Genomic DNA, 26,569 nt, shown 5'->3' with positions numbered 1-26,569 from the left:
TACTAACTCCAGGCAATTTTATTCAGCTCAAGGGAGACATTTTGAACTGGAGGGGCACGATACGACCTTCATTAACCCCTTCACTTTACGAGACCTCCCCTAAATAGACAAAAGGTGGCAAGAATATACAAATAAATACCATGACACTGAAAACGTAATCATCTTGCAGTAGTAAAATAATGAAGAAATTGCAATCTCATTTTCCTCTGACTAACTACCAATGATTTTATTCAACATACGAGGGTCAAGGTAGCGAGGGGTTAACGAAGGCTATATCTAATCCCTCCAGCTCAGAAAATGTAGCCCATGGTGAATAAAATCATCTAGTGATAGTAGGAATAATGTAAAAAATAAACCACCAGAGGAAAGGGGTTAAGGAGAGCACCAGCTACTTCCATCGGGGGAACGACTCCACATAGTAGCGGAAAAAACGGCCCTCAAATGTAAAAAAACTCCTGACATTATTGGGAGGAAAAAAAAAAAGGGAGGGGGGCAGCTGTCTCTATGATGGTTTGCTATATTGTACATGAACACTTTCAGTCTTGGAGATTCTGTTAATACAAATACTTGCAAATGCCCGACTCCACCAGAAGTCTTTCGTTTCTTGCGAGGATAAGTCCCCCTCAAAGGCAAGAGTCACTTCAGCGGTGCATAAGTTCAACATCACATACACATTACATACACATTTGCATCCACTTCACCGCACCGCCTATTCTCGGTCCGTAAAATAAACTAAGCATCTGTTTAAATTAAATATTCTTTACTTCTATATTTCCTCTCATATATATGCCTTTTTAATAAACTCTACAATTTTTACGCATCACACTTATAAACACTCGTAATAGTAGTAGTAGCTCTGAGACATTACGATTCCCCTTTACACTTATCCTTGGTATTTTCTCATGACTTTGCATTTCTCTCCTTCTTGTTCCTCTCTTCCTCCTCATCCTCATCAGCATCTCCCTCACATTCCTCCTCCTCCTCCTCCTCCTTAACCTTTGCCTCCTCCTCCTCCTCCATCTCCTCCTCAGCCTGCTTAAAGAATCTGTCATATGTTTTAAGTGTCGTGTGAACCCAGTCAGCCTTACTCGCCTCCTCCACGATGCTGAACACAAACTGGAGGCACCTGTAAACAAACATACAAGAAGTCATGGTAAGTCTACTGTAAAAAAAATAAAAATAATAAATAATAAGAATTAAAAATAACAATGCCAATCCTACACTACTTACATACTTCGGTTAGTTGTGGTACGGCACATACTTTTCACAGGCTTAACCAAATGCCCAAACCTACTACAGTATTATCTACTCAGTATTTGCTGAACCTACTGGAAAAAAAATCTATACCACAATTTGTAACTACGAGAATCTCAGCTTGAACCTGACTAGTTTGCTTGTGGCTGAGTTTCCTGCTGATGACTATGTGGACACTTATGAAGACTTTGGCAACATCCACTCTCATAGTAGCTAGTACCATCCAGGGTCAATAGTGGCCAACATCTATTACTGTACCTACAAAAAAATTATCACAAAACAGGCAATGAGGGCAAAAGCATACAAACACATACTCGTATATACATAATCATCCTGCACTTTTTTCTCACCTATGGATGGAGTGAGGATAAACACAAACTTACACTAATGATACACCAAAGACAAGGTGATGTTAAAGCACAACTTACCCAAACCTGAGGTGTGACCCATGATGGAGTACAGCCCCACCCTCCCAGCCCCCACACGCCCCTGCCCCTGCCCCAGTCCCAGCCCCTGCCCCTTTCCACCGCCCACTGGCCCCGCTCCGCGCCTTCCCTCGTTGGCAGTTGCACCGCGTTAACGTCTGTTGGAGAAAATCCACAAATGCATATGAGAGATATGCCTAGTGACATAACAAGGAGGGAAGAATGAGGAAAACAGAGCAGCACTGTCAAATAGCACATATCTTCAACAGTTTGGATATTAAATGAAGTGTCAAACAGTACCCAGTATGGTTTTGTGTCTCGGTGTCAAAATGTTTCAAACAGCACTGCATGGTACCTGTGCCGGTGAGTCAGTCATGGCTTCCTGCTTGTGTTGTTGTGATGGTGTTGCAGCTGCCGTGGTGTTTGTGCCATTGGCCATGGCCCTCTTGCGGTCAATGATGGAGCGGACCTGGTGCAGCAGAGGGGGTGGTGGTGCGTGGTGTACTGTGCGGTCGCTGGGGTCGTACCGGTACATCACACTATCAACCCGAGTACCGTGTGGACTGTAGTTCAGCAGCTCATAGTGACCAGTGTTCTAGGGAAGGTAAATGGTGAAGAACATTAGGCCACAGTGTTAATATTACAGTAAGTCATCACAGGTGCTGGAGAGCGAAGTCTTCCTGCAGTGGCACCAACATAACCAGACAGCCCAACCTTTGCTGTGCAGTTATAGCCTACTCATAAAATAGTTCCGTTACATGCCTACCCTAAAATAAACAGCCTCAAAGGGACCACTAGGTCTGATGCTGCCTTTCCTTTGTAAATGTCCCTCAACTTTCTCCTTATCCCTGAAAGGAGATGTTGGTCCACAGGAAAACAACTTCAGCCTGCAGGCCACCAAGTTCACCTCCAAATGAGTCTGAAGACCCTACACAACTTCTGCTTATATCAGTGTCACCATGTAAAGGTGTCTCTCTCTGCCACCTAAGGCAGAAGGAATAAAACCAACCAAGATATCATCCTAGTAAAGGAGTTAGCTACAAACAACAACAATGGGCTCACCTCATCAAAAAATATGGAGGCATGCTCTTGAGTGATGTAGTTGCAGTGGCCATATTTGCTCAGATCCAAGTGGTTGTGGCTGCCTGTTGAAGAAAGATGGTTATTTACCCTATCTATCTATCTTCAAAGTATTCAACCCTGACTGGTAGGAGCAACTGGACACTCACTTTTAATATCTGGACTAAATTTGTTATTAAAACAAATGCTAATAATAATACTAATCATCATCATCATCATCAACTGAAAAAAAAAAAAAAGTTAGGATCTGCATAGCCTAATACTCAGAGACATTAAGACTGAAGCTCCATTTTGTCTCCCACCCAACTTACACAACTGCAGGTCATTCACTCAAACATGGCTGAGATATCTGTCCTATTACAGCTTATCTCCTGCAGCTCAGTGTCAGAATAAGAATACCATACTACAACTACATCCTTTCCACAATACTATTTCATACACCAGTGTTAATCTACTTGCTACATCTCAGACTAATCTACTTGATATGTCTGTGCATAATTTACTTGCTACATCTCCGTATAATTTACTTGCTACATCTCCGTATAATCTGCTTGCTATATCTCAGACTAATCTACTTGCTAAATCTCAGTATAATCTACAGTACAGTACTTGCTATATCTAGGTAACAATGAGATAGATCAATTTTACACCTGCTTAAACTGAACATAGTTTACATACCTTTGCCGATGTGTAAGATCCTGCAGGTCATAGCGACAGGCTCACTGGAGTATTTTGGTGAGGGAGACTTCACTGCCCAGTCGTGGAGGTGAGGCGCGTCGGGTATAAGGGGGCACAGGAGGGCTCGGGCAGGGAGGGGTTTGGTGTGGACGGGGGGAGGTGAGGGGCCTGGTGGACACAGAAGCTCCTCTAATCTTTGCCACGCCAGAACGTCAACCACAGAACGCTCTAGCTGGCTTAAGCACACCTCTGTAGAGACGAGAGAAGAGTGGCATGACAATTACTACCTCACTTGCTAATTAACCAACAACCTAATAAACACAGAGATCATAAAACCAGTCACAGTAGCACAGTCAACCTTCTCTGTAGGTTTGCTGCTGCTCACTTTGACTGGATGATCGATGGATGGATGGACTTTCTCTCCCTCTCTCTTTCTCTCTAAGATATCTGACTCCTGGCACAGAAAAATTAGTCTATTCTGAGGTTAAGCAGTCTATGTTTTCAAGGCACACCAACAGACGGAGTTACAGCACAAATTATGGTACCACCTGGACACAACTTGCTCACCACACTCCTAGACCTAGGCTTCAAGCAGCACCAAGGATGAGGTTCACACTAACATCCAAACCCAGACTACCTTTTTTGGAGCACAAGTCCTTAACAAGTCAGGCTGCCTACTTCAGGTCATTTATGGAAACATCATAAACCTATTTCCCTGGCAGGCAGAATATTACAAATTATAAAAATCTTCAGTAACTTCTAGACAGTTCAAATCACTAGACAAAAGGTATGGGCATTGCTACAAGTACCCTGGTATCATATCCTGTCACCGTCGGTTACATAATCTTATAGTGTTATCATAATGAAAGGATTAAAGGGTAACTTCAAGAATGAGATATACACCCACCCTGCTTGCCGGTGATGGAGCTCTGTAAGGATGACGCCAACGATTGCAATGTTTCCGACAAAATCTCCGAGGCTGACTGTTTTCTTTGTCTTAGTGGCTTGATCCCCATATTTGTGAAGCTCCTGGTGAAAAAAAAAAAAAAATGAAAGTAAACACAGCCAAAAGGTAAGAAAAAAGGAACAATTGAAATAATGGGTAAAAGGAAAAGGTACGAGGAGAATACTGATTTATACATAGAATAACGTCTCAAACATGAAATTGAAACTCCACACACACTATACATATAACAAATGGGTAATGTTTAAAGGTATGGGAATAACAGGCAATCCGTCATCACTCACTCTGAGCCAAGTTATGAACCTGACAGAATGATTACAGCTAGTGATACCCTAATCTGCAAAGAGATACCATTCCAAACATGAAACAATGGCCCTTGGGTGGGATCAAACTTTCAACATATTGGTCAACAGCATAGACACTCATCCAGCAGACCATGGCAGGATAAAAGTGATCATTACTGCATCATATACTGTATATACTGTAAAAGAAAGATTCTGCACCAACACTAATCTGGGACATACAAACTTGACATTAAGTAAATACTCACTTTCCCTTCTGGTTTTTTAGAATGCCCTTTTTGGCAGGGAGGCAGGGTGCAGGTGGGGGTGAGAACGGTGGGTTGTGTCCCCCTCCCCCTGGCTGCTGTTGCTGTTGCGGTTGTTGTTGCTGGCGGCGTGGCTCTGAGAGGCGAGGGTGTTTGATGGAGAGTTCATGCGAGGACAGGTCACCATTAATACACCGGTCCAGGCACGGCACATTGTCCTGACAGAAACAAGGCATCATCAGTACTACCAACCAATGTTATTATCATTAGTTAGCTTGTACCTCATGGAACTGACCCACTCCCACAGCCTGAATACAAACATTAAGTTGCGATATTTTCACCTGGTGCAACTGGGTCACTCTGGCAATCTGGGTACAATTCAAACTCTTGTTGTATGAAATAGGAAGAACAATGAAGTCAGTTTGTCTTTACCTGATGGAACTGGGCCATATTTATGACTTTACAATTAAGTTGTGGTAGCCTGTATTTTGATGAGACTCAATTATGAAGTAGGACTGAGTCTCCTTGGTTAATAGTGACACTGATCCCTCTCTTCTGATTACAGCTTGATCATCACCTGGGCCGAATGGGGTTAGGGATTTTCAATAGGTTAGAAGAAATGCCTTACAGAAGTATCATCTATATCATCATGTTCCAACCCTCTTCCTCTTTCTTCACACCACTTTACGTACTGTCCCACAAGTTCTTCAATACTATATACTGTAGTCTTAAATTTCTGATATCACTATCCATTCTACAGCTAAAGCATCATCATAATATTTATGGTCATTACCACAATCCCCTTCAATACCATTATCATCATCAATATACAACTGCTCACATTACTGGGAAGTACAGTAATAATGTTTTCAAGTACAGTACAAATATTCAAACCATCAATATCCCAAATTCTTTTTCCCATGTAAGAATGGGGTGAAATAGAGGGCCCAGAAAGCAAGGAAAGAGAAAATCATGACAGGAAGAACAAATCAGCATGCCCTATGAAATGGATTCTACCATATGTATACTGTAATTCATCCAGCCAACTCAATCCCTTGTCAATTCCCTAGCCTCGTCAGCTTCAATATCTCGCACACATTCAACACTCAGCACAGATACTACAGCCTGACTCAGTACCTTGCTGTTGTCCTTATTACTGGTTGTGTTGAGTGGCGTGGGTCCGTTTAATTCCCGCTGCTGTTGTGGCTGATGTTGTTTGACGCTGCCTGAGCTTTTGTTCGCCATCATATGCTTCAAAATGCTTGCTTGTAAACACAAAACACTCGCTAACCACTGAAACAATAACACTGGCATCAGACACCACTATCCTAACCCTATTTTAAACTTTGGTAATTAGAAATCATCATCATCATCACCACCTAATCCAGTGTTGCCCCATGAGGAGCGTACGAGCCCTGGGCTAGGCACGTTGGTCCTGACACTTAAGATGGGAGTGACCAGCCTCACTCATCCCTGCATGGCATTATGTGAGCAATAAACCCCAACCACCCCTTGGATATAAACCTGCACTGGCTTAATCCAATTGAAGCGCCCTAATTACCCACTAAACCACCAGGAGCCATAATCTGGTTAAATGGTTACCATCCAGTGTAGTAAATGGTTTCCTGGTGTACAGGAAACCACTTGGCTTGTCACTCAGTGTAGAGTCACCGATAGAGAGAAGAGGAAAGAATGAAGGAAAGAAAGACAGAAGAGGAAGGAAGGAAAGAACGAAGGAAGAGACGAAAAGAAATGCACCAGAGAGCAGCCCTACATCAAGTGAGTGGATGTAGAAAGCAAAATGTATAATTAAGAAAAAATCACAGTGATATATATACTGTACAAGGGTCTTATGCCCATGTGGAGAACTGTTTTCACATGTGGATAAGCTCACCCTATACAGCTCTTTTAACAGGGTAGAGACAAAGGCTTTTCATCTCATCAGTTTCCCTCCTCTTGCTGGCTCCCTTCAACATCTCTCTCTTTGCCCCAGCACTGCACTTCTTTGCTACAGCTATTTCAATGGTCACTGCTCTTCTGAGTCGTCTGCTTGTACCCCTCCCTCATAAAAACAGGGACACAGAACTTGCCCAGCATCACACACTCAACCCAATTATGTCGAACTCTCTAATGCAGGAGTTAACCACTACTCTTGGTCCTCCATGTATGGAACGGGTCAATGCTAGAACTACCTTCCAAAATCTGTATTCCCTCTGCCTGTGCAAAGATATAGTAATAACCAAACCCAAATCACTCCCTGTTGGGCAGAGGCATTCCAGAGTTTTGGCTATTACTAGTCCAGAATATTTAAATCTGTAGAACAACCTATGCTTGACAGTCGTTAACTAGACAGAAAGTTTCCAGTTATATATTCCTTGGGGTAATACTCTCATCAATGCAAGGCTTCCCAGTGCATTTTCATTTATTTTTCACATAACACTCTGCTATGATGCTGTATGTTGTTTTCCATCCTTTTAATATCGACAAACACTGCATAAATAACACACACACAGGAATTTTAACCCTCCATGCCGGGCTCTATATAGCACCATTCTTCTCTCACTATGAGAATTTTTCCAAAAATAGCCTGTTTTCAAACCTAAATATCTTGGAAGCTATAGCAGTTAGGGAAACAAATTAAAGGCCATATTACTCATCAACTCTTCTTGTGAATCAAAGCATCCCCATGTCTGTAGGTCGCCACGTCAATGAGTAATGACGTAATGAAGAGTAATGTTTGGCAGGAGAGGTAAGCTTTTTTTTTTTTTTTTTTTAATGCAAGGAAGAAGGAGCCAAAGGCCAGGGGCTGCAAACTCCTCCCTCCAAGAAAAAACAAAAACATGACAACAAGGAGCAAATTCAAGATCCATTCATTGCATACGGCCCCAATTTGGCTTGGCTCTCAATGCGATAACTGCTTCATTACTAGATAAACCAGACACAGCATTGTCCAAGGCATGTCCTACAGCACTATCACTGAGTCCTTTCCTAGTATCCTCGGGATGCGGCTTGGCATGGATGGACGAAGCGAAAGTCCACGTGAGATGGGAATGGAATCGGACGAGAAGGGTTAAGAAGACATCGTCTTACACCTGGGAAAGTCACAGAAACAACTGAGGTATGGTTTGGTGACGAGATCAAATGGTGGCCACTTCAAACTGTGGCGTGAAAACAAGTGCAGTTCCAACCGACACCCAGCACCGTCCAGCCGCCAATTTCTTGACAGTTCCGACTGATGCCCGGCAATTAGGGGCTAAAAAGCCTTGTGCAGCAATTAACAAGTATGGAAGAAGTAGTAGGAAGCCTCTTTACCTAAGAATACAAGTAAGGTATCGCTGTTTCCAACCAAATTCTCTACCATTACATTGAACATTGTAAACATCAACTCACCTCATCAGACTCTTCTTTAGTCGGCTTTTTCCTCTCAGTTTCCAGTCTCCTCAGTTCTGGCCTTATGGTATCTTTTTCCATATTATCCTCCCCTCCTGAGTCCGGCTCTTCCTTTATCTCCGTGGTTATCGTCCACGGTGGCAATGACGTGGCAGTGGTGGTGGTGGTGGTGGTAGCAGTGGTGGTGGTGGCAGTGCTGATGTCAGGATCTGGGGGTGGTGGCAGGAGGTGTTGTGGAGGACCAGACCGAGGCAACAGTTCTGGTGGGTCACTGTACTGGTCCTTTACTGCTTGGGGCACCTGTAAGCAATTATCCTCGTAACTCCTTCAATCCCATGAGATATTCTTTGTTTAAATCAAGCTACCCTAAACAATTAATTACATTTGAAAGTTTAACTGGACTGATGAAATAAATCTGGCGGGTCACAGCACTGGTCCTTCACTGCCTGGAGCAGCTGCAAGCACAAGTAATTATCCCTTCCACCAACAACTACTAATATTCTAATAGCTACAGTATCATATTCCATCTTGCACAAATAAAACCACATCAATTTGACTTGTACTTTAATTTTCATACAAGCCTACTATGAATTTTATAACATGGCTTTTTTAAGTTCACAATTTCTTTTTTATCTCCCTGTACATCAACTTAATATGCAAACACTTTATAACCCAAGACTTCATCAACTCACTCGTATCCTGGACCGCAGCGCCCGCTTGACTTTATATCTGAAGGGTGGATGAGTGCGATGGCATTTTTGGAAGAAGCGCAGTCTGACGGCATCCTGGTCCACCGGCGCACTGAACTTGTCCCACAATTTCACTCGCTCCGTCAGGCTCTGCGACGTCAACAGAGTAGAGTCCTGGAGAAAAAGGCAACTGTCTGAGATGGGAACAAGGCTTCAAGTCCTGCAGAAAATGGTAACTGAATGTGAGATGAAAACAGGTGCTTTCATTATCCTTACATTTTAGTGGGCTCTGTCCATGCACGCCCAGGGAAACCTCGTCTAAACACCTAGCCTAGTGATGAATAAAAGAGTTGAAGTCTTGCAGCAATAATGTGCAACCCCAGATATGCAAAACAGTTGACCATAACTCTTGCTATTTAACTTACAGCACAGAAGAATCTGGAACATCTCTTCCTTAGTTATTTTACTTGGCACACAGCATTACACTTTAACACCCTCTTTAATGTTTGTGGTGACTTTAGCATACTGTTCATGGTTTGCATTCAGAACACAAATGAGGATGCTACGGTATAACATAAATCGCTAAGGATGAAGTGTTCACAAATCCAGCGTCACTTCAAATACAGGTCACAGACTTACCACAAAATGTTCCGGGTGGTTTGGACACATCCATTTGCCCATGGGTGGTGTGGTGAGGGGAGGGTCCAGGCAATCCAGGTGAAAGAACAGCTGGCAGTAGTCACACGGAATAAGTGGGCCCGTACGACAGCTCCTAGTAGAGTTTACATGTGATGAGTATCAAATATAAATAATACATCTTTCCTATGTTAAAGAGAATTGTCTGAAGGTAGTTTTGGTATATCAAGAAGCATTCCAGTACGAGAGAAGGCTCATTTATATCAGCTGTTTTTTTTTTTTGTCAAAAAATTGTGTTCTACAGGGTACTTATACCTTTACTTGTAAATCAATAAATGCAACATGTGGTCTTACTTGTTGCACGTGAAGCAAAGTTTGGCAGGGAGGGGGACAAGGCCGTTGTCTAGTTCGTGAGATTTCTTTTTTTGACACCGTCTGTTGCCATTACGACCAGAAGCTGCGTAACAACAACGACGAAGTAAACACACACATCCATCTATCACTCATAATCTAAACTCCTATATCTACTCCTTCACCAAGATTCTGTTCAACCTAAGAGACTTGCCATTCAGAAGGAATTGGCTTTCATTAACCTCTACTAACAGTGGGCTCTCTTTAACCACATATTTGGTAGCAGCAACAAGACTCCAAAAAAATCTCAATCATACATGACAGGTCGAAGTGTGGTGGTCAGAATGATTAAAGCAAAGATTATCCACATCAACAGCTGGAAGGCCACAGCACACTCAAGATCCTTCCCTGAAACTGTATCATATCATCTGTTCGATAACCATAGTAAAAGAAGATATCCTCAGGGTGAAGTAGTTAAACAGAGTTCATGACAGGGCTCACAATTTCATCATTTATTCTTGAACTTGCCAGGGAAGCACAGAATTACAGTAGTGTCACTTAGGGAGGGAGAGAAGACTGTTTTGGGTTTAATCAACTAAACACACAGGAATGGAAATTTAATAGGCAATTTTCTATAATATACAAATGATTAAAAAAAAAAAAGTCAGATAGGGTACAAACAACAAAGACTATGCACAGTCTCATCACTTACTCTTGGGCTCGCCGGGGAAGCATACAGGTAGCGTCATCTCGGGAGGGAGAGAAAACTGCTTTGGGTTGACAGCGGCAGCAGCCTTAACCAGTGTCAACAATGGAGAGTCAGACACCTCAAACTCCCGGCCTCCCGAACACACCCGTTTGTCATTACTGTTGCTTTCCTCCTTGTCTTTCCGCTTCATACTCTTGGCACTCTTGTTGGACTTCCCGCTTGAAACTGAAGTCCGATCATCATCAGGCTGGACAAAAACAGATACCATCATGACCATCCTTCTCAATAAAATTCCCTCAACTGTATTACAGAGGTGAACAGGATGCCAAAACAAGAGCACAAAATACACAAAGGTAGACTTATCATGAGTACCTAGTCAGCAGGGTCCACATCCTTCCACAACTTTTTTCAAACTTCTAACTTCCTGGGGGGGGGGGGATGTGTAAGAGCCAGTTCAACAATATTGCTTCAAGGTGTGAAATGACATAAATAAAAAACAGAGAGAAAAGAGAGGAGGTGGAGAAGGGAGGTTAAGGTTAGCTTACCATAAAATGAAATGCATTAAATAAAATAACAACAGAGACAGGATATGTGAAGGGGGCTGAAGCTAGCTGAAGCCAGTCAAGCATATAATAAACATCACTGGCTGAGACTGGAAAGAGGTGATATGGTTTACAATACTTACACCTGAGACTCTACACTGGTGACACGCCCACCGCCCCATGGGGATGTCTTCTATGCTCAATGGTGGGTCACTGGAAACAAGCAAACAATCACTGTAAAATATGACCTCACTTGGATTTGTAATAATGCACAGGGTAACATAAAAGAATACGTTCAGGAGTACAGTCATTCACGGGGCAACAGAGAATGCCATTTCACAGCTTTAATAAATAACAAAATGCCTGTTATCTGATATGATTTGAATACAGTACTACTTTGACACATGCCTTTCAGTTCAACCAGAATAAATAAAGGCAGCCTGGCATTACTCAAAATATTGGGGAAAAAAAAAAAAGTGGTGTATTTATTTGTTTTAAAAAATAACAAGGGCTTATCATTTGATCTGATCTGAATACCAGGTACTACTTTGACATATGTCCCTTCAGTAAAAAAATTATTGTAAATAAAAAATAATGTACATAGTCTAGCAATATTCAAAACACAGCAGAATCTTATACTGTTGTGTCATAAGTACGCTGGATTAAACTGCTAGGAAAAAAAAAAAAACTGATTAAACTGCTGAATAAAATAAAACAGCCTAAAAGATTTTCTATGCTGCCAGGAATGAAGGATTTGAAAATCCCCCCCCCCCCACAAAAAAGCCAAGCAACACCATGACATACTGGCACATAAGATGGAACGATGCTGGACAAAGGTCACAACATATAAGGTCGCCCCCCTCGCCACAAGCATCACAGGAGTCATGGTTGTGTCCGCGCCCTGGCCGACGGAAGTACGGATGCGCCGCCAGGCCCTCTTTTCCTGTGCTGCCTGTCGATCCACCACTGCTCTGCTGACGATTGGGGTCGCGGTTCCCAGGTGGTGCCGTCAGAGCCAAGATTTGCTGTCGAGGTACAGGGGAAAATAGTAAAAAAAAAAATCATCAGTTAAAATTGTAAAAAAAATCATCAGTTATATAATCATCATCATCATCATCATCCCAATACTATATCCCACTAAAAATAGTCTTTATCACTGTAATCATCTCAACTCCCACCAAAAAAAAACATTACCATCATATAATAAAGTATCAACCCATCCCAACCCCCCCCCCCATAAAAAATACATAAATAAATCACCTTCACTCTATCTTCTCCATCTAAAAACGGAAAGACTAGGATCAAGTGACAAGAAATATTATGTCAGCTAAGTAAAGCAGACCATACTTGTATCACATTCTTAATTGGGAGTACTTTGGTCCTTGCAATTCACCGTTTAACAGTAAGTACAGTTAATTACAGAAAATTTGTCTATGAAAGTTTCCTTGCTAGCTACATATAAAGCTGATTTGGCAGTTTCTCCCAATTAAGATAACATCTGTATAGCATAAGTGATGGAACAAATCTTTAGTATAGCCTATAATGAAAACTGACAGTATGAAGAAAACTCTCCATCCTTTCACTGTGACAAATCCTTCCTACCCTGAGAGAAAATCCCTTAGTAATGACACCATGTACGAACCACATACCTAAAACATTCGTTGCTTTAAAATCTTAATCCAAAGTACCATACTAACAAAGTCTGATGTTCTATTTGCAATTTTCTACTCAAAAATTTTATTTCCAATCGTTCAAACGCTTTCATTTAAAGGACCAGACCAATGCTGCAAAATAAGTTTTAATGATGACTTCTCAGTACTGCTAAGTTTAGAAATACTGTATATGAAAAGTAACAGTGTTCAGTTCTATTACTTTAATAAAAGTTTCATGCAGTTTAATACATGACGTCCACAAAGCCCTGCTGGACTTAATTTATGACCGTGTGTGCAAACAGCTCAACATACCGAGATGCACTTACCACACTTCATTTGAAATTGCATCTCAGCATGTTCAGCTTTTTACATCAAATGAATTTCTTGAAACCCAGCAGAACTTTGTGAGCACCAAATACTAGTAGCCTATGTTGTACCTGTTGGCTATTGCACAGTTCCATCTGAAGAAAATTTACAACTAGTGAAACAATGAAAACCCTATCTCTACTACAACATGTTTTGGATGGTTCAATTTTCCTAGTATGTACTGCATTCATCAGTCTTTGAGAAGATACTCGTATCTCATTTTGTTCCCTTTAATAATGGATGTTACAGGGAAAATGGCAGTCATTTCAGATAAATGCATGCTGCAGCACCTGTTACCTTATTTTCATGGCACATAAAAAGTTATTTGTTTTATGTATAAATGTGTATATGGTATTTATTTCATGCAATTATGGTTACAGCACTCAAATTTAAAAGAAGTCACATGAAGGTAAAGATCTCCTTTGCAATTCTTTTTTAAATTACTTTTGATTATTAGTACAGAAGCATATATATTAAATACCAAAGTGAAAATTTCTTTTGTTCATCAGTTTTCATTAAGAAACTGAAATTCAAACCTTATGCGTACTTGGCTTGCAAAACACCTCAATAAAAGAATTTTTTTTGTTTAACCCTTTTACTCCATCAAATCTATGTTGTTTTTAGTTTATCTTTGTCATCGGTGCTTACAGATGACTTTATTCCACTTAGTTAACTGGCTCCTCATACTAAAGGGGTTAACTCCCTGAATCTGATGTACCGGTACAGTATATTTTTAATTTACTCTTGCTACCTCCAGATCATTTTGTTACAATGGAAAAACTATTTACAGGGATGGGTTTGAACGTTTTCATTAACTCCTTCAGAATTTCATTTTGCTACACGAGCTGAATAAAATAACCCAGAAGTTGGATGAACATATTCAAAACATGATCGATTGAAGGGGTTAATGAAGATTACACGAAGTATAACCTAACTCCTCCATTTTCAAAAACCTCTCCTAGGACAAATAAAATTGCCCCAAAACTGAAATACTATAACCACATACTGACTGGGTATAAGACTTGGACCCTAATTCATAAAAAACACAAACTATCTGAACACCTGTAGATACATTCACCTAACCCTGAAAAGGCATTCCATCCTCACGGTAAGTACAATTTCATCTACATGAATACTTTGTTAAAATCTGAACAATATACATGTGAATATAAAGCAGAAGTAGGCTATTACAATCTATCACCAACAGCTCTGATACCTTTGGATATAACAAATATTGCACTGCTAGTAAATGTATTACATTAAGTACAGCATCTTCATTATTTAAGAATTTCCTAATGCTTTCTGGATACAATGAACTGTTAATACTGTACTGTTCCTGATCATATATTAAAACATTTAAGTTTTCTATATATATATACAGTACTGATATGAATAAAAGAGAAAGTAACCACACACTTTCATATAAACACAAAACTGTACACAAAAGACACAGAAACGCAGGCAAATCTTGGATGCACCAGTACGAGCAAAAGTAGAATTCTCAGTCTGTACACAAACTCTGATATATATCTGACCTAAATGAATCACTGCTCTACCATTATCAATCAGAACTTTAAAAAAATCTATGAAATACTAAGGCTAAGCTAATGTCCATTGTGAAAACTAAATATTATCAACCAGCAGCACTTCATAAAGACAGTTATGCAATATGCATTTTTGAGTGTAACTAATTACCTTAGTGAATAATTCCTATCAAATATTCTCCATTAGGTCATTGGCAAGGTAAAAACGCACTACACATCATCAGATCATTATTTGGCTTATATCCCATCACACATGCATACACTATTAAGTAGATGATTTTCATACCAAATAAAGCTTTTCATTTATTTAATTTCCACATGCAAGTTTATCATTCAAATGTGCTCAAACTGGTCCAACATGCCCTAAGAATGTGGACCCCACGCCAAAGTGTTTAGTGCAGCTGGGTAGGGGTGAGTGTGGGGTGAGAGAGAGGCCCCAGGGGCAAGTGTGTGTCTGGCCACTGTTGGTACATCACTTCATACACCTGTACAATTAAACAGAAATGCTCTCAGACGAAGAAACAATGTTGAGTGAGGCTAAAAGGAGGTGTAGAGTAGCGTGAAGGAGAGGATGCGAGGGTGCGACCACAAGATGGAGGCGCCATACTCTTGTCTGGACCAGGCCCTACACCGCCTCTTCCACAACTCGCTATACTAATTCTTCACTTACCGGCATCAAGCCGCCCATGGACTCTACGTCGTATTCCATCGAGGCCATGGTGATGACTTGGCTGTGTTTATATGACTAGACAGCTAGCTATTGCATGATAATGATCAAAATATACATCCCTTCGTGTACTTCACAGTCCAGGTCAAAGACCAGCCAGAGTCGCTCATATATCTTCCGATTTCTCACTGCACACGCCTCACAGATAAAATATTTTCTTATATTTGTCCTTCTCTAAGCCATCGTGGTAGCATATAATCTTTTCTTCGATATTCATGGCAACATTGTGACGTATAAAGTAAAATTTACAGAGCCAAAGTCCTCAGTTTACAAATGTATCCTTGGCGCAAATGTCGGACCCGAGTATAGATTCCTAAATCCAAACAAACCAGCCACGACCCTGCGACCACAACATCCTCGCATCAACCCAACCCGATCACACTGGCACCAGAATAGGTTCACACCTCATTGCTTCCTCCATTTATACCCTTTATACCACTCAATACCTTCAAATTCCTGGAACCGATAGTTTGTTGTTATATTATGGTTCACATATAGAGGTTAGGCATATACCAGTGTCTATAAAAAAAGAAAACAAAGTGGGCATGCGCAAGCATCAGAAAATAGCGCGGGCTTTACCCGAGCAGTCGTCTGCCAGGCTGCTTAGTATACTGTTTATAGTGTTTTGTGTTATTACAGGCTTGATTCTAGCTTCTGTTCTAGATTTAACATTGTGAGTGCCATGGAAGTTTCATATAATTGTATACAAGGAGTGCAGAGAATTCATAAACAACTTTAATACCCTTGAAAGTCAACATCAAAATCGATGTTTATTATTGTTCAAGTATGTAAATAAAAGGAATGACATTCATTATTTTTATTAATTAACGAGTATCCTGCACCCATTTACTGAGTGTACACTTGGTTGTTTGTTTTTCCTAATATCTATTACGCAAAAGAAACTGCAGTGCGATAAATTAATGTTAAAATAGGTTATTCCAGTTTAGCGGGGCTACGGGCAGGTCATACTTTTCATTAATCAAGCACTTATTTCCTAATGAGTGGTTATTTTACACGTTTCAAGAGGTAATTTAATGTTAAAACGCTGACTGCATCAGTGGCGCCCGACTACAAGCTGTAAACTGTTATGCGATGTGAAAATATGAAATAACATGCTAAATACCTCGATGTTACACGTATATATTAATGCACACTTAAGAGCGAAGCTAAATTTCTTATTCTATACACGAAGATGAACTCCCGTGACCACATAATCAACAAAATGATACACTAAAGAATGTAAACTAATTGACTTTTCAGTTAATGTATTAATCTGCATATCCCCGGAAAGAGAAGATACCTACCCAGTGCCCACGTACTCCTTGCATGCCGGGAAAAAGAAAATGCTAAAAGGGTTAAAATGGTAGCTGGTAATCCCTTCTCTTAGTAAGCGTGGATATATGGTAACTTCACTGCCCAGCACTTGTGTTGCACCCAGCCTGGTACCTTCTACAGCGCGTTTTTTTTTTTTTTAATTCATGCCCCTTGCAACACATCTCCCCACTTCACGGGAAAAACGTGTGGGGGGGGGGAGAACATGGTACAGGAAGAGGTACTAGACAGCCTCCGAAACAAGGTCGTTGATGGGTAGGGACGAAAACACGAAGGCTTTTGTGTATGCGACGTCAAATATGATTTTATTCGTTACCTCCATAGAATTTAATATGTTTACACTATTACGACTGCATTATGATAACCACACACACACAATCTTTCCTACCCTACCATAACTTACTCGTTACCTTATTCTACCCTACCCCAGTCTGACACAAACCCTACACTATCCTACCCTACCCAACCCTGGTCTGACATTTATCCTACCCTACCCTACGGCTCTCACCCTACCCTAACATTCTGACAATACCCTACTCTCCCCTGACACATACTTTACCCTATCCTACCCTAGTGTGACACCCCATACCCTAGCTCACTCTGATACCCTACCGTGACACATACTCTACCCTACCCTACCCTGCCCTGGTGTGACACACCATACCTTACCCTACCCTACTCTGACATATTCTACACTACCCTACCCTACGTTACCCAATTCTGACACAATCTATCCTACCCTACCCTACCCTGATATATACTCAACCCTGCCCTACCCCACTGACACTCTACCATACCCTACTTTACCCCAGTCAAGCACATTCTACCCTACCCTCTTCATGCCTACACATAATCTACCTATTCATCATTACCCCAGTCCTGCATATGCTACCCTACCCTGATACATCTACCCTACCCTCTCCGTCCTTACACATAATCTACCCAACCCTACCTAACCCCACCCTACCCTACCCTGTCCTGATATATAGTTTACCATACCCTCTTCATGCCAACACATAATCTATCCTACCCCACCCTACCTAACCCCACCCTACCTAACCCCACCCTACCTAACCCTACCCTACCTAACCCCACCCTACCCAACCCTACCTAACCCCACCCTACCCAACCCTACCTAACCCCACCATACCCAACCCTACCTAACCCCACCCTACCTAACCCTACCCTACCTAACCCCACCCTACCCAACCCTACCTAACCCCACCCTACCTAACTCTACCCTGTCTAACCCCACCCTACCTAACCCTAGTCACACCCTTGGCTCCCTTACAGTCTCAATCAACCCCTTTTGCACAACTACATGCTTATATTCTAGTTTTGCCATTGTCATTCAATTTCATTTAGCATTACGGAGACCGAGGATGAGATGGAGGGAAGGGGTTGAGAGGTATATGTGAGAGGGGTGTGAGCTGGAGAAAAGGCAGCCTGATGGTGAGACGATGAAATGGAGGCGATTTGTCTGTAGTCACCCCTTCCGGGATTAAGGCGTCTGACTGGAGAGATAGATGGATGGACAGACAGAGACAAACAGATAGACAGGTAAATAGGTACACAGATAGACAGGTAAATAGGTACACTGATACAGGTAAATAGGTACACTGATAGACAGGTAAATAGGTACACTGATACAGGTAAATAGGTACACTGATACAGGTAAATAGGTACACTGATAGACAGGTAAATAGGTACACTGATAGACAGGTAAATAGGTACACTGATAGACAGGTAAATAGGTACACTGATACAGGTAAATAGGTACACTGATAGACAGGTAAACAGGTACACTGATACAGGTAAATAGGTACACAGACAGGTAAATAGGTACACTGATAGACAGGTAAATAGGTACACTGACAGACAGGTAAATAAGTACACAGAGAGATAGATAGACGGGCGGGCAGGCAGAGATACATGTTTGGATAGATAGGAGAGTCTCGTACTGAAGGGGTAACTACTACTACTACATATAATTAGAAGTTTTACCTGCACCGAAAAAAAAAAAATGAGAGTATTAACACAGGCAACATCGCGACCCAATCTGACCTCGACCTGTGACCCTGACCTTTGCTGGATCTATCTATTTATCTGTTTATTGCCAGACGTCTTAATCCTGTCAGGGGTGGCCACAAACAAATCGCCTCCATGTCGCTCCGTCCCCCGCCATTTCACTGCCCTGCTCCCAGCTCACACCCAACCCCTCTCTCATATACCTCTCCACTCCATCCCTCCTTCTCATCCTTAGCCTCCCCTCCCTCTCCCCTCTTCCACCTCACTCACATACACTCTCCTCGTCAGTCTCTCACTCACCATCCTCTCCACATGGCAAAACCACCTTAATGTGTTTCCCCTAACGCCGTATCCAAAATTTTGACTCTCTGTCCAAAATCGACTTATTTTTCCTATGCGCCAATTTTGAACCACGTCTAATCCCATGAAATGACCTTATATCGTGGACTCTGACCCTAAGCTATGACCCCTGACCTTGCCAACTGGTGGACGGAAGTTCGCGCCTCGCTCAGGTTGCGAAAAGTTTCACTGACGAAGTGGGTGGTTACTGTCCCCCTTGAGCAAGGGGACGGGTGTGTGCGTGTGTGAAGGTCACAGCCTTGCCCTTAGATCGGACTATATGAGCTCTCAGCTCCCTTCCGGGAGGGTAAAAAGCTGACGATCACGACCATCAAGTGATCCTGACCGACCCGGTGAATTACACAAACACACACATACATATACAACTTATATAATGTGATGTGATGTGTGTGTGTGTGTGTGTGTGTGTGTGTGTGTGTGTGTGTGTGTGTGCGCGTGTGTGTGTGTGTGTGTGTGTGTGTGTGCGCGTGTGTGTGTGTGTGTGTGTGTGTGTGTGTGTGTGTGTGTAACGTGGGAAAGAAGAGGTAATTAAAATAAACACTAATGTGAGAGAGTTGGGGTCAAGTGCTACTCCCGGATCTGAAGGGAGTTGAAAGTAGAGTTCGGTGAAGCAGCAGGATTCGCCACCTTCACCACACTCACGGATGCGGCGGGAATTATTCGACGCGGAAAACATGTGTGAAAGGTAGAGAAGAGAGAGAGAGAGAGAGAGAGAGAGAGAGAGAGAGATTAATGATAATCATCATCATCAGGAGAAGGAGAAAATCAATAATAATAATAATAATAAAATATAATAATAATAATAATAATAAAATATAATAATAATAAAATATATAATAATAATAATAATAATAATGTTAATAATAATAATATATTACAACAACAACTGCTACTACTGCTACTACTACTACTACTACTGCTACTACTACTACTACTGCTACTACTACTACTACTGCTACTATTACTGCTACTACTATTATTACTACTACTAATAATAATGACATTGGTAGAGGTGATGTGGGTAGGGAGAGGGTAGGAGAGCCAGGATTATTAGGATAAAGGTGAACTGAAGGTGACCGCTAGAGAGAGAGAGAGAGAGAGAGAGAGAGAGAGACATAAAATATAAAAAAAGACAGACAGACAGACACAGACAGAGATAGATACACAGACGGGTGGCATGAGACGAAAAGATAGACAGACAGATAGATGGATAGATAAATACTGATAGATATATAGATAGATAAACAGATAGGTAAACAAAGATAAAAACAGATAGATAGATAAAGAGACAGATAGATACAGAAAAGAGAGAGAGGGGGGGGTGAAATATAAAACCTCCTCCATCTGACGTAAATAAATAAAATATGGAAATCTGCTTACACCTTTGCGTTTCAGAAGCTCCCTAACACCTCTTCCTTACCGACTTATTTTTGGGTACGGCTGGCTGGTATCGTCTGGTACGTTATGTATGCAGAGTTTGGCGATACTGGAAGGCTTTATGTAACACAGACAAGTAGCAAAATAAATCGCTTGGGAAAAGGTGTTACGGAAGACATGATTTCAGACTCCTTGGCCGGTTCTTAGAAGGTTGAGATTAGGAGGGGAGGGGAGGGGGGGAGGGGCTTCCTTTCTCTGACCTTCCTTCACCTTTCCTCCCTCTCTCTCTCCACCCTTTTTCCCCCCTCTTACCCTTCCCCCCTCCCTCCGTATGTCTCTCTCCCTCCATTCTCCCTCTTACCTTTCCTTCTCCCTCCCTCCCTCCTACTTTCCTCTTCACTCTTCTTACTTCCCTCTTTCTATATCCCTCTCCACTCATTCTCTCTCTCTCTCTCTCTCTCTCTCCTACACATTCTTCCCTTCTCTCAGTCTTCCTACCACCTCCCTTCCTCTCTCCCTCCACCTTCCCTCACCATCTCTCCATCACCTTTTACCCCTCCCCCTCTTCTTCCCTATCTCCTTATCTCCTCTCTCTCTCTCTCTCTCCCTCTCTCTCTCTCTCCACACGGCAGTCAGGAGATAGAAGGGGGTGGAGAAGGAAGGCAATTTCTGGCTCGTCCCCTGCATGGACGTGTGCTTGATAAACGTGTGTGTGTGTGTGTGTGTGTGTGTGTGTGTGTGTGTCTCACGTGCACATCCCCAAAAAACAAACACAAAACCCCCTTCTTTCTCCTTCTCTCTTCTTTCTCTTCCATTTCCTTACCTTTCTCCCACTCCCTCCCCCCTTTTTCTCTCCCCCTCCCTACTTCACCCCCCTTTCTCTTTCTCCCCCCTCCTTACGTCACTCCTCCCCCTTTTTCCCTCCTCCTTACGTCACCCCTCCCCTTGCTCCCTCCCCCTCCTTACGTCACCCCTCCCCTTTCTCCCTCCCCCTCCTTACGTCACTCCTCCCCTTTTTCCCTCCCCCTCCCCCAGGCCACTCCCCTCCATTGTGTGACCCGGAATTAACTTTCATTTGACCTAGCTTGGGGGGCGTGGTGTCTGGCGGTACTCTCGTGGGGGAGGGAAGGCAGTGTGATTACGCTTGTCAAACTTGGTGATAAGATTGACAGGGCGAACGTTATTCAGAGAGATAGACAGACTGATAGATAAACGGTTAAACAGATGGTTAGACAGACAGACAGATAGATAGTTAAATACATAGATAGGCAGACATATAGATGCGTAGACAGACAGGTTGATAGATAGATAGACGGATGGATAGATAGTTACAAAGATAGACAGACAGATACACCCATTCATCTATCCATCCATTCATACGTTCATACATATACTGTATACATGCATACATTTTATATATACTGAATTCTCTCTCTCTCTCTCTCTCTCTCTCTCTCTCTCTCACACACACACACACACACACACACACACACACACACACACACACACACACGGGACACAAGGTAAGGGAAATGATGGGGAGGAATGCCAGATAGGGAGTAGGGGAGTATGAGGGTAAGGGAGGGTAAGGGATGAGGGGAGGGAGGGTAAAGGATGAGGGGAATGTGAGCGGACGGGAGTATTAGTGTAAGGGAGGGGAAGGTGAGGGAAGGGGAGTATAAGGGTAAGGGAGGGGAAGAGATGAGGGGAGGGGGGTATGAGGGTAAGGGATGAGGGGAATATGAGGGTAGGTATATGGGAACGTTACCAGGTCAGGTGGGGTGAAGTAAAGGGATGCCAGTATCATCTCACTAACGGAAACAAACACACACACACACACACACACACACACACACACACAGGCTATACTTACACATACAGACACACATAAATACAAACACACATAATTCAAAACATAACTTAGAGAGAGAGAGAGAGAGAGAGAAAGGAGGAGAAAGAAATGAAAGAGAAAGGACGTGGTGAAAGTGTCGGGAGGAAAACTAAAAAGAATACAAAGGAATTCAAAATGAGGCCAAAGTTCAAAATCAACACAAAGAACACAGGAATTCAAAGAGACAAAATACAGAAGAGTTCAAAGGAATACAATGTTCAAAAATGAGTACAAAGAACTTTGAAAAATGGATAAGAATGAGTTCAAAATGAGTTCAAATATGTTCAAAATAAGTTCAAGTAATTTTAAATATGTCCAAAACGAATTCAAATGAGTTCAACTTGAGCTTCAAAGTGTTCAAAATAGTACAGAATTGTTTATGGGAGTACAAGGTTCAAAATAAATATTGAGAGAGAGAGAGAGAGAGAGAGACAGACAGACAGACAGAAATAGACAGTGAGATATAGATAGATAAACTTAGAGAAAAGATATATAAATAGACTAACAGATACACATAGATAGGAGGCAAAATGAGTACCAATAAATAAAATAATAATAATAATAATAATAATAATAATAATAATAATAGCTATAACTCTGTAACTAACTTGCGGACAATCACTACTCCATCTACTGTTTCTTAAAGTGACCTTGATCCCATTGGGGTGATTTGAATTTTTTTTCTATCAGCGATGGCCCATACCTGGACACATAACCTGGGCCCTTCAGACTCCTTATGCAGTCTCTGGTTTTGAAATCACTGCGAGACTCAGAGGCGGGAATAATAATAATAATAATAATAATAATAATAAACTGGAGTAAGAAGGGAAACTGCGAGAAAGTAATTTAACTCTCCTTCAAACTGGGGAAATAAATCGCTTGAAAATAAAGAATAGGTTGTCGATGTGAAGGGGTTGATGGAGACTGGTTGGAGCAGCCTAGCCTCGTGTCCCTACGCTGACTGGAGGATAGAGAGAGAGAGAGAGAGAGAGAGAGAGAGAGAGAGAGAGATTCATAGGTAGATAGATTAATGGATGGATGGATGGGTGAAGACAGTTAGACGGGTGACTGAATAGATAGATGGATAAATAGATAGAGTCATAGATAGATAGACAGATAGGTACGTGGAAGGATAGACTGATGGGTAGACCGATAGACAGACTGACTGTTAGATAGATAGACTGGTTGATAGATAGACAAATGGATGGATAGATGGAAAGATAGGTGGCTGGACTGAGATAAGCAGTTAGATGGATAGATTAACAGACTAGTAGATAGATAGATAGATGTATGAATGGACAGATGGATAGATGGGTAGATAGATAAATGGGTGGATGGAAAAATAGATGGGTGGATAGATGCAAGGATTAAAGGACAGCCTGATAGATTGTGAATGAGTGAATGGATGGATAGATAAAAGGATAGACAGATAGATGGATAGATAGATAAGTAAATAGATAACAAGGTAAATAGGAGTGAATGGATGGATAGATAAACGGTGAGATAGATAGGTAGATGGATAGATAGATAAATATATAATCAGGTAGATAGATAAAGTTGCATGGATAGATAGATAAGTATACAGATAAACAGGAAGACACATATAGGTGGATGGATGGATAGATAGACAGATAGATAGATGGATAGATATACTGAATAGATGAAATATGGTCTGGTTTTTCCCTACCTCTCACCTTCTACCCTTCCACGAACTCCCCCCCCCTCTCTCTCTCTGCAGTACACAATCTTGGTTTATGTATGTATGTCTGTATGCATGTATGTGTATGTATGTATCTGCTTTCGTGTGTGTGTGTGTGTGTGTGTGTGTGTGTGTGTGTGTGTGTGTGTGTGTGTGTGTGTGTGTGTGTGTGTGTGTGTGTGTGTGTGTGTGTGCCCGACAGAGGACAGTGAAAGTTGAAGTAAGGGAGGGAGGGAGGGAGGGGGGGAGGGTAAGAGATGGGGGGAAGGCAGATTCTTAGCTACAATCTTGACCTTGGAGTTGAGAGAGAGAGAGAGAGAGAGAGAGAGAGAGAGAGAGAGAGAGAATATACAGAAGGAGATAAGATACTCGGGCAGGCAAACACACACACACACACACACAAAGAGAGAGAGAGAGAGAGAGAGAGAGAGAGAGAGAGAGAGAGAGGATATACAGTACAGAAGCAGATAAGATACTCGGGCAGGAAAAGAGAGAGAGAGAGAGAGAGATAATGGACCCAGGCCAGAGCTGCATGCCCTCTCACTCTCCCTTTCTCTTCACATCCTGGTCCGTTAGTTTTATCTCTATTTCTTTTATTTTTATTATTATTATTATTATTATTATTATTATTATTATTATTATTATTGTGCTCTGTGTGTGTGTAATTCACCGGGTAGGTCAGGATCACTTGATGGTCGTGATCGTCAGCTTTTACCCTCCCGGAAGGGAGCTGAGAGCTCATATAGTCCGATCTAAGGGCAAGGCTGTGACCTTCACACACGCACACACCCGTCCCCTTGCTCAAGGGGGACAATAACCACCCACTTCGTCAGTGGAACTTTTCGCAACCTGAGCGAGGCGCGAACTCCCGTCCACCAGTTGGCAAGCGAGAACGTGTGTGTGTGTGTGTGTGTGTGTGTGTGTGTGTGTGTGTGTGTGTGTGTGTGTGTGTGTGTGTGTGAGAGAGAGAGAGAGAGAGAGAGAGAGAGAGAGAGAGAGAGAGATTTAAATGCACACTAGGGTTAGGTAGTTATCTTTCCTGGCTTGAGAGAGAGAGAGAGAGAGAGTATTGCTTGCTATCACTCTAATGTCCCTAAGGATGAAGTGTAGGATGAGGAAGCTCCCTAACACCTCTTCCTTAGCGATTTATTTTTGGATATGGGTGGGCAAAATCTCTTGGTACGTTTTTTATGCAGAGTATGGCGATATTGGAAGGATTTAGGTAACGCAGAGGAGGACAGTAAGGTGTAATTAACGGAATAAATCGCTTGTGCACAGGGCCTTGGACTCTTTTATCACTTGTATGAAGGGTATTATGGTGTTAGTTCAATTTTTTAGCACAGAAAGGAGTAGCTGCACTTCTTTCACTTTTCCCGACCTACCTACCTATTACCTACCTACCTCCCTACCCACCTACCTACCTACCTACCGACTGTACCTTTGTTCCTAACTCCTTCTTTACTTCCTCACCTCCTTGCTTACCTCCCTCCCTCTCTCCTTACTTTTCTACCTACCTACCAACCTACCTTACTTGTCTACCTACCTACCTCTCTGATTACCTCCATACCTATCTATCTATCTACCTACCTACCTACCTTACTTGTCTACCTTCCTACCTACCTACCTCTCTGCTTACCTCCTTGCCTATCTACCTCCCTGCCCCACCTAATGACGTAGCAACATAGGCACGTATTCCCCCCCCCTCCTCTCTCTCTCTCTCTCTCTTTATTACACTGGCCTTAGGAACGGAAAGCAAAGTGAGGAAGTAAAGGAGCACTGTGGTGTTGACGTGGATGTGGAGAGAATGGAAAATGAGAGACTGACTAGAAGAGTATGTGTGGTGGAGAGATGGTCTGGCTATGAGGAGAATGGAGAATGAGAGACTGACTGGAAGAGTGCATGTGAGTGAGGTGAAGGTGGAGAGAAGGAGGGGAAGACCGAGGATGATACTGAGAGATGGAGTGGAGAGAGATATGAGGGAGGCAGAGAGAGACTTGCTAGAAGAGTGTATGTGAGTGAGGTGGAGGTAGAGAGGAAGAGGGAGTGATGATGATGATGATGATGATGATGATGATGATGATGATGATGATGATGATGATGATGGAGGAGAAGGAGGAGGATGGAAAAGATGATGACGAGAAAGGACAAAGATGATGATGATGATGATGTTGACGAGGAGGAAGAGGAGGAGAAGGAGGAGAAAGGCCATGATGACGATGACGATAATAATAATAATAATAATAATAATAACTAGCAATAATCGGACCAATCTAGTGACTAATTAACTCTGCTGAATACCCATAATTCCCCTGAGTTCCGGCAGCCATC

General features: G+C 42.1%; 1 protein-coding gene across 1 annotated transcript; it reads right to left on the bottom strand.

Annotated features, from left to right (window-relative positions):
* Positions 1 to 632: 632 nt before the first annotated feature.
* On the bottom strand, positions 633 to 15,545 carry LOC145407450 (PHD finger protein 12). The gene is made up of 16 exons (XM_080278379.1): positions 15,498 to 15,545; positions 12,070 to 12,290; positions 11,409 to 11,478; positions 10,727 to 10,970; positions 10,018 to 10,120; positions 9,667 to 9,799; positions 9,031 to 9,201; positions 8,339 to 8,638; positions 6,086 to 6,241; positions 4,952 to 5,166; positions 4,345 to 4,466; positions 3,438 to 3,686; positions 2,742 to 2,824; positions 2,035 to 2,274; positions 1,683 to 1,837; positions 633 to 1,126 (listed from the first exon to the last, which is right to left on the bottom strand). Exons 1-16 carry the CDS (start codon positions 15,543 to 15,545, stop codon positions 901 to 903), a joined length of 2,736 nt encoding a protein of 911 aa, XP_080134505.1. The 3' UTR covers positions 633 to 900.
* Between the last annotated feature and the right edge of the window lie 11,024 nt (positions 15,546 to 26,569).

This window comes from Coenobita brevimanus, chromosome 73 (assembly GCF_032717465.1).
Source record: "Coenobita brevimanus isolate Jiangsu-jjx chromosome 73, ASM3271746v2, whole genome shotgun sequence".
NCBI classification, from domain to species: Eukaryota; Metazoa; Arthropoda; class Malacostraca; order Decapoda; family Coenobitidae; genus Coenobita; species Coenobita brevimanus.
This window is presented reverse-complemented; position numbering and strand designations above follow the sequence as displayed.

Excerpts from the sequence above, each read along its gene's own strand:
- LOC145407450 (XM_080278379.1), bottom strand. The coding sequence starts at position 15,545 with ATGGCCTCGATGGAATACGACGTAGAGTCCATGGGCGGCTTGATGCCG. Across the intron at positions 11,479-12,069 it reads TCGTTCCATCTTATGTGCCA|TGACCCACCATTGAGCATAG; the intron begins GTATGTCATGGT and ends GCTTGTTTCCAG. Across the intron at positions 9,202-9,666 it reads ACCACCCGGAACATTTTGTG|GACTCTACTCTGTTGACGTC; the intron begins GTAAGTCTGTGA and ends CTTTTTCTCCAG.